Source organism: Penaeus chinensis, chromosome 29, assembly GCF_019202785.1.
Source record: "Penaeus chinensis breed Huanghai No. 1 chromosome 29, ASM1920278v2, whole genome shotgun sequence".
Taxonomy (NCBI): Eukaryota; Metazoa; Arthropoda; class Malacostraca; order Decapoda; family Penaeidae; genus Penaeus; species Penaeus chinensis.
Window position 1 is genome coordinate 7,388,110 of NC_061847.1, and position 10,000 is coordinate 7,398,109.

The 10,000-nt window shown below is 34.2% G+C and overlaps 1 protein-coding gene across 1 annotated transcript; it reads left to right on the forward strand.

The window, feature by feature from the left end:
* Positions 1-922: 922 nt before the first annotated feature.
* On the forward strand, positions 923-1,649 carry LOC125040286 (ctenidin-3-like). Its single transcript, XM_047634838.1, has 2 exons — positions 923-994; positions 1,159-1,649. The coding sequence occupies exons 1-2, from the start codon at positions 974-976 to the stop codon at positions 1,540-1,542; spliced, it is 405 nt and encodes a 134-aa protein (XP_047490794.1). The 5' UTR covers positions 923-973; the 3' UTR covers positions 1,543-1,649.
* Positions 1,650-10,000: the final 8,351 nt, after the last annotated feature.

The following is a 10,000-nucleotide window of genomic DNA, read 5'->3' on the forward strand; positions in this document are numbered from 1 at the left end:
GTTAAAACAAAAATCATGTGCATGTGTGTGTGTGTATATATGTGTGTGTATATATATCTATCAATCTATATATATATATATATATATATATATATATATATATATATACACGTGTGTGTGTATGTGTGTGCGTGTGTATGTATATATATGAGTTCAAACATATGTGTATATGTATGTATAAATATATACTTATATATATATATATATATATATATATATATATATATATAAGTATATACATATATGTGTATGGATGTGTGTTTGTGTGTGAATATATATATATATATATATATATATTTATATATATGTATATATATACCTTTGTGTGTATGTGTATGTAAATACACACACACACACACATACACACATATATATAGATAGATAGACAGATAGATAGGTAGATAGATATAGATATAGATATATACATTTATATACATATATACATATTCACATATGTGAATAAAATCCCATTCTTTAAATATATATAATTCTTTTTTTTGGGGGGGTGGGGGGCGATTAAACTAAAATTTGGTTGGTCTTGACTGCTTCATTCTAAATACATTTAAAAACTCGTAATCACTTCTAAACTCTGACAGCAATATGTTACAGTGTAGGTAAAACAACGAACAAAACTCGCAAATATTCTTTTCTAACCCTTGAACACTGAGAAGAACCTGTTTCGCTGTATTAACATAGTCTGTTTGGCATAATTATTTCAATAAAGATATCCTTTTAGCGTTACCTACATAAGAAAAAAAAAAAAAATTCTTGAAAAAATCCAAAACTATTTTTTTCAACTCTTGCGCCGTGAGATGATGGTTTAGGTGCCATTAGGACAGCAATAAACACTGTCATTCTAAAAAAGGCCATTTTGGTGCAGGCTGTATAAAATAGGATCTGCAGCAGGCGTTGCAGCAGAAGCACACAGTTGCTCGACTCTTCCTTAGCAGCGAAGAACTCCTCAAACGTTACGATGTTCTTACAGCGTCCTTTGGTGAGGAACCTGTTTACCGTATTAAATGTACAAGGAAAATGCTCTCGAGTTACTATACTGAATTTTGCAAAGTCATACGGGTATCTATCAACTATTTATATCTGGTCCTATCAAAGCCTCTTTTGCTTTATATGTTATATTCACGAAATCCTTCCTCCTGGCAGGTTTCAGCAGTGGGCGTCGTCCTGATGTGCTGCTGCGCCTCGGCTCAGCACCAGTACGGCTCGGGGGGCATCGTCCAGGGCGGCGGAGGAAGGTTCAACTCAGGATCCGGAGGCTTTGTCGGGGGAGGAGGCAGCGGCAGCTCTGTTGTCAGAATTCCCATCACTGCCTCGGGGGTTATTCCCAATTACGCTGTTAATCCCAACCGGCCAGTGAGTTACAACGTCGTTCCCATCCCGAAGGTGGCCATGCACACTCTGCCTTCTACCGGCCCTGTTGGAGGCCTTCATGTTGGAGGTGGCCGTGTTGGAGGTGGCCAGTTTGGAGGTGGCCAGTTTGGAGGCGGTCGTGTTGGAGGTGGTCGTGTTGGTGGCACCTATGGTTAGAAAAAACAAACAAACAAACTAATCGCGAACTGAGATATTGAGCTTTGATTTCAATTGGCTATGTTTTTGATTTTCTGTAAAGAACTGAATAAAATTGGCGAAAAATATGCGATTTCATAATGACATTATCTATCTATTTATTGATCTATATGTTTGTCTATCAATCAATCTATCTATCTGGCAGCCCCCTCCCCTTCTCTCTCCCCCCCCCCTCTCTCTCTCTCTCTCTCCCTCTCTCTCTCTATGTATATATATACATATCAACCTATTTATCTATCTTTTTGTCAATCAGTCTCTCCCTTTCTCCTTCTCCCCTCCCCCTCTGTCCCTCCCTCCCTCTCTCTCTCTCTCTCTCTCTCTCGCCCTCCCTCACCCCCTCCCCCTCTGTCTCTCTCTCTCTCTCTCTCTATTTCTCTCTCCCTCCTTCCCTCCCACCTCTCTCTCTCTCTCTCTCTCCCTCCTTCCCTCCCACCTCTCTCTCTCTCTCTCTCTCTCTCTCTCTCTCTCTCTCCTTTTCTTAATATGTTTCCTCGGGCCTATAATAATATCAATAACATCAAACGCAAAAATATTCCTCGTACATAATATACACAGGATATAAGGCAGAATTTCCAACAAATATAGAACAAAGACAATTATTTTTTAACATATTCTATGACTGCTCTTTTTCAGCTACATTATATATATTGTTCTTATTATCATTATAATCATAATTAACATTATCATCATCATAATCAATATTATCACTATCACATCATCATCGTCATTATCATCATTATTACTAATACTATTCTTCTTCTTCTTATTATTATTATTATGAAAATTATTATCATTACCATTGTTATTATCGTTATTACGTTAAAAATGGATTGAGAACATAGAAAGCAAAAGTAAAAGTAATATGAACACTCACTTTAAAAATCAATATTCAACTCAAGAATAGAAATGTTGTATAAAATTAAAGTAAAACTAAACCATAAAACTTAAACAAAGAAAAGCTCTCGTAACTATTACTGATGATTATTATATAAAAGCATGATCACATCCAGCTCCTATAAGCGAGTCAAAGATACCTCACTTATCTTTATCTTTTGCAGCTTCCGGGGACGTCAAGCCGGTTTCACTCAGAAAGAAAATAAGGAAAAACAAACACCAGGTCTCTGCTGCAGTCTCTGCCGAACTGTTTATTTTTCGCGGCCATTGGGGGGTGAGGGCTGACGGTGACGTCACTTTATACAAATTTACGAATAAGAGAAAAAATAAAAACCTGCCCGTATTGATAAATAATTGGTAATTTAGTTAAAATGAGAAACATGTAAAACAATTGCAATAGTGAACATAAGTAAACTAATAGATCAAAATAATGTTTGTAAAAATGGTCACTTAAACATTTATATGATTTATACAGAATGGATTAAAAACAAGGGAACGAACAGATAATTAAAACTGGGGCTACCGGCAAAGAACTGCATTAAAAAAAGTAAAAAGTAAGCTAATTAAAATGAAACGAAAACCAAAGAAAATGTACAAAACATGGGCAAACTAAAACAAACAAAAACACAAAAAACAAGGATAAAAAACACAAAAAATACGAGTAAAAGGGGGGTGGAATCCGGCAGATGGAAGAGCGCCGTGACGGGAAAGTGCAGTTTGCCCGACCAGGGGAGCGCGCAGGGGGAAGATGCTCGCCGTCGCGAGAGATAACGTCGCGCGTGGCGACTAGCCACACTACACTATCATTATTGTTATTATTATAAATTATTATTATTATTATTATTATTACTATTATTATTATTATATTACTATGATTATTATCATCATTATTACTGATACTGTTACTATTATATCTTAATTGATATCATGGTTATCATCAATATTACTATCATTATTACTATTATTATTATTATTATTACTATTATTATTATTATTACTATTATCATTATTACTTTCAATTATTATTATTGTTATTATTATTATCACCATTATCATTATCATTGTTATTATTATTACCATTATATTTATTATTACTAATATAATCATTATCATTATCATCATTATTATTATCATTATTATCATTATTATCATTATTATTATTATTATTATCATTATTATTTTTTTATTATTATTATCATCATCTTTCTTATTATTATTTATATTTTTATTATTATTATTATTATTATTATCATTATTATTATTATTATTATTATTATTATTATTATTATTATTATTATTATTATTATTATTATTATTACTATTATTATTACTATTAATATTACTATCATTAATATTTTTGTCAATATTATTATCATCGTTATTATTATTGTTCTTATTCTTATTCTTATTATTGCTTTTATTATTATTATTATTATTATCATTATTATTGTTAATACTACAATATTATTATCATTTTTATTAATATTATTATGAATATTATTATTATTATTGTTATCATTCCTATTAATATTATCTTTATCATCGTTATTAGTAGTAATAACATTATTATTATCATCATTTTTATCATTATAATTATTATTATCATTATCAATATTCTTATAAAATACTACTACTACTTCTACTACTAATGATGATAATAATAATCATAATAATAATTATTATTTTTATTATCATTAATATCATTATTACAATCATCATTATTATAATTATCTTCATATTTGTGATAACTTCTGGTGCTGTTGTTTTTGTTCTTATTATCATTAGTAGTATCAACAGGAGTTATTCTAGAATTACCCTAATCATCAACATATTGTTGACGTCACCATCATCATTAGTAGTACAATGATTATTATAATCACCTTCCTGATTATTATCATTAGTTATCATCACTAGTGTGATCATCGGCGACATCATAAAGTTTCCCCTTATCACTACTTTCACTGTAAGAGTTAATGACTCAATCACACTTACATTGCTCCACTTACTTCATAGTAACATGGAACGACCTTTTTCTTAACAGCAGTGACCATAATCGTAAAACTGATCTGCGGCCTCACTGATTAGAGTGTTCAGGCCGATATTACAACAATGCGAGATGTTAAATGTTCAAGGGAAAAAAAAATGAATGGGGTTTTGTTAGCATATGTGTTGAGGAAGAGGAAAGAGTGTATTTGAGCTGAGGTCGAGGTTGTTACTATGATATTCTAACATGTTTTTATATTTTATTTGTGATATGATAGGGGAGGGTTTTATATGTATAAGAAAGTAACGCTTGGTAATATCAAAATCGTAACAGCTGTTTGACAGATGATTTCAAGTCAAGGATGACAGGTCACCCCTCGTTCGCAATTGTCTCTCCTAATCTGATTCGGTCACGTAAGCGGCCAGCACTTCTACAAAAGGGTATGTGCCAAGGGTCGCTACATGACCCGTGACCTTGCTAAGTGCCTCGAGGTGAGCCGGCAGCCACGACCTGATATAAAGGTGTCGCAGGAAGCCATAGTGTGACACTTCTATGCATCTGGCCCTCCTGTCTGCAGCTGTTGTGAGAGTGATGTTTTCGCAGCGCCCTCTGGTGAGCAGGGAGTTCACAGCCTACCACATACTGTTCCGTGTTATCGTGATATCAGAAAAGCTGTGACATATAATTCGGATATAACAAATGATGTAAAAATATTTGACAAAATCATGACACAGGAAATTGGTTCTATTATGAATGGTCTTAATAACATTAATGCACCTGCAATTATAAGTACATTGCTATTTTTTAACTGGCCGATGAGATTGGCGTTAGCAACAGAGCTGAATGTTTTCTCTGTACCGAAAGGACCACAGAAGCTTCTCTCTTATTTCTATTAGGAAATGTCCTTTTGTAAACGTGCAACAAATAAGGTTTCCGCTGCGGTTTCCCCTTCCAGGTGGTGATGGCGGCCGTGATGACCGGAATGAGCATATCGAGGGCCGGGGGTCACCCAGGGGGAAGACCTGGCCACGGCGCCCACATTATCGCTATAGGAATTGCAGACGCGTTTCCCGCCGACGGAGGAGGCTCTTGGGGCGCCGTCCGACGCCTTCCGCCGACGGAGGTTCGAAGCCTCCCCGACGGCGCCCTCAAGAGAGACGCCGCAGTGAGCGACAGCGTGGTCCGGATCCCTAAGACTGCCATGGGGATCCTGCAGGAGCCCGACGTCAGAACCAGCCCCGTCAGCAGGCCCTGGTGTCAGGGGCGGTCCTACCAGCCGCTTCGGAAAAATTCGCGTCGTTATCGCCGGCTATTTTGGCGACATCAGAATCATCCGGGTTCACGATCAGCGGTTGAGACGCAATAGACGGGTGGCCGGAGATCGTGTTGCTAAGGGCGCGACGGAGAGGGCAGGGACCAGAGGGGAATAATTGATTGACGTTTTATGTTTTGCGTCATACTTACGTGTGTATCTGTAACCTTTTATGTATATATGCATGCATGTGTGTATGTATATATGTAAGTATGCATGTATATATATATATATATATATATATATATATATATATATATTTATGTATGTATGTGTGTATATATATGTATGTATGTATCTATGTGCGCATGTAAATATGTATTTATGTAAGCATACATCTATGTATGTATGAGTGTATGCGTGTATTTATGTATGTATAAATGTACGTAGACTATGTATGTATATACATACACATATACATACATACATATATATATATATATATATATATATATATATATATATATATATATATATAGCTAAATCGAAAACGAAATCATTCCATACAGTGTAATGAAGCGTCACGAAAATAAATATTTAGATAGTTGTTTTGAAGACATTGTGATACATATTTCCTGTTACAATATGAACAGTATCTACAATACATAGTTCGTTTAATAAATAGCTATGGATTGTTACGGAACTATACATATACCTACACATACACACACACACACACAAACCAATATATATATGTATATATATACATATATAAGTGTGTGTGTATACGATCTTAATGGATATATCTTCAATATTATACATAGTGTATAACTTCCCTTAACATCACTATTATAAACGACAAAGGCTACTGAAAGACTTTGCTATTCTTGTTTGCGTTTTTAATTATGCACGAAGAAAACAAAAAAACTGAAAATAATTCTTAAATCCATACCTATCCTTTTGGAAACGGAATTTTAGCATTTTGTTCCCTAATATGAAAATCAATTAATGATTCGAAAAACCTCGTGTACATCTGTTCGCTATACTCACACTTGCCTGTACATTATGTGTGCACTTGTTAATATGTGTACATGGGAAAAGCGCACACGTATAGATAGATAGGTAATCATTCATGCATTCTCTGCTACACATGCACGCGTATAATGCATATGTTGCATTGCGTATGTGTATTTACATTAATATCACAGACACGGCACATTCAATATATGCATGTATGTAGAAAAACGATGAATAGAAGGAATGATAGGAGTCTGCCATGAAGTTAGGTAAATGGGCAGACATATTTATACATACTTACATAGCAGGATCCGCACACACACACACACACACACACAATATATATATATATATATATATATATATGTATGTATGTATGTATATATATACATATATATATATATGTATGTATGTATATATATACATATATATATATATATATTTATATATATATATATATATATATATATGTGTGTGTGTGTGTGTGTGTGTGTGTGTGTGTGTGTGTGTGTGTGTGTGTGTGAGTGTGTGTGGTGTGTGTGTGTATGCGTGTGTGTATGTATATATATTCATATAAATATATATGTATATATGTATATATCTATATCTATATCTATATCTATATCTATCTATATATATCTACACACATATACATACATATATATATATATATATATATATATATATATATATATATATATATATCATATGTATATATGTGTGTGTTCCACATAGGAAAATGCACAAGTTAAGAAAAAAAAGAATGCTGAAATAATTCAGATATTCATCCTTCACGAAACTCATTAACCAGTCCTTTGGGAAACGTTACCTCACGGCCCAGATAAAAAAGAACAGAGGCCTTTGTGCTTTGCATATGGGCATAATATCACCTTCACGCTTTTGAAATGCAAGAGTGACCCATCCGTGACCTGAGCGCATGCAACAAGAGGTTAACCTTCAGAGCAGAGGACAGTGGGCACCGTAAAGAACACATTTCACGTTATGTTAAGAACCTTGAAGTCATAGAGAATATTGCATGGTTGTGATCCGTTCAGCCTAACTGGTGTCTGTGTTTGTTCTACTCTTGTTCTACAGGACAGGTGTTCAGAATAGCTAGTTCCCTGTGCGGTCATGCTTGGAGCCTCTTTCTCAGGCAAGTCTGAATTTTCTGCCTTGTCATGCTTTAGTAATCTTATCTTTGAGATATAAGATGATTTGAATAACACGCTTTTGTACTCATTAAAGCACATACAAACATATAAACACACACACACAACATGAACACACACACACACACACACACACACACACACACACACACACACACACACACACACACACACACACACACACACACACAAACACACACACACACTAACACAAACACATACACAAACTCAGACGAAAAAAAAAAAAGATCAAGTCAACAATTACACTTGAAAATGCAGGATGAACTAGAAAGAAATGTGATTAAATCTTATTACGTTTATACTTGCATGTATATAGTCCACTCTTTAAGAGGTAAAAAGTCTCTGCAATTGACTAAATTAAGCCTACGAAATATATCTAGCTACCCATATATCTATATCTAACTATATACCTACCTATCTATCTATCTATTTATTTTTCTATCTATCTGTGAGCTATCTGTCTGTCTGTCTATCTATAAGTTTTTTTTTTTTTTTTTTGTCTTTGTGTGTGTGTGTGCGTGTGTATGTACGTGTATGTATTCATTATACATAATGGTAAGTTTGTAATGACTAATCATAGATGACGATAAAATAAATGTATACACATACTTTCGATTGAAATGCTTTTCCTGTCTATACTTGCGGCGTAATATCTAATTTAAATATTATCCCAATCTATTCGGAAAGATGATTGTTAGAATGTGTCAGTCTGTTTTTATATCGATTTCTGCGTATTTTTCTTTCAAGAGTGAATACTTAACAAGTGCTTTATTTAATATCGTTATTACATTTACACTATTCACTATGTAAAAGACAAATAAGAAAAGTAACTAAACTAAAATGTACTAAAAGATCAACTAATTGTAATATATATATATATATATATACATATATGCATATATATATATATATATATATATATATATATATATATATATATATTTACATATATGTTTATATATATACATACACACATATAATTTCTCTATTATTCATTTTTTATTCTTTCATACGTAAAACTAATCTGGTGTTAATTTAAATTTATTAAGATTGTGGTGTTCAGTGAAGTTACAAAAAGCATATATAATCATGAGGGTGTATTCCGGTTTACCTTACGCGCAGTTACGAAACGAAATAAAACAAAAATAATTACAGTTAATAAGCAAAGAAACGTTAGAAATGGAAGAGGCATAACAGAAACATTTTATTCTTCCGTAATTAAATGTGTTCCTGATTTACTGTATCTCTGGTTAGATAAAAATAAAAATGTGTTTTTTTTTCCTGATTTCATGTGTCCCTGATTTCTTTAAGAACTTATGTGTCTTCTCTTTGGAATTTATATTAGGTAGTTTTATGAACTAGTAGCACCATAAAATATTCATTCGGTAGTTTAGATAATATATTAATAATTAAAATGCCCAACAAGCTTACTGTTATCATGAAACAAATGCACACTTACGTAAGCACGCACAAATTTGCAGGAATAAAAATATATAGGTAAGTAGTTCAGTACATACTGGAGTAGATTTATATACGTAAGTGTGCGTGTGTGTTTTTTGTGTGTGTTTATGTGTGTGTGTGTGTGTGTGCGAGTGTGTGTGTGTGTGTGTGTGTGTGTGTGTGTGTGTGTGTGTGTGTGTGTCTGTGTGTGTGCGAGTGTGTGTGTGTGAGTGTGTCTGTGTGAGATAGATAGACAGATATATAGATAGATAGACAGATAGATAGAGAGCTAGTGAAAGAGTTTTTGTGCGTGTTTATGTATGCTTATATGCACCGAAACATTTGAAAATCATTCATCTTCTGAACCTGTCACCTCTATCGCGTCTATCAACATTGCATCCTCTACATATTCCTCAATCGCGAACTCGGATGACTCTGATGTCGCCAAAGTAGCCGGCGATAACGACGCGAATTTTTCCGAAGCGGCTGGTAGGACCGCCCCTGACACCAGGGCCTGCTGACGGGGCTGGTTCTGACGTCGGGCTCCTGCAGGATCCCCATGGCAGTCTTAGGGATCCGGACCACGCTGTCGCTCACTGCGGTGTCTCTCTTGAGGGCGCCCTCGGGGAGGCTTCGAACCTC

Coding starts and splice junctions, on each gene's coding strand:
- LOC125040286 (XM_047634838.1), top strand. CDS start 974: ATGTTCTTACAGCGTCCTTTG. Junction 995..1,158: donor TGTTCTTACAGCGTCCTTTG/GTGAGGAACCTG, acceptor TCCTCCTGGCAG/GTTTCAGCAGTGGGCGTCGT.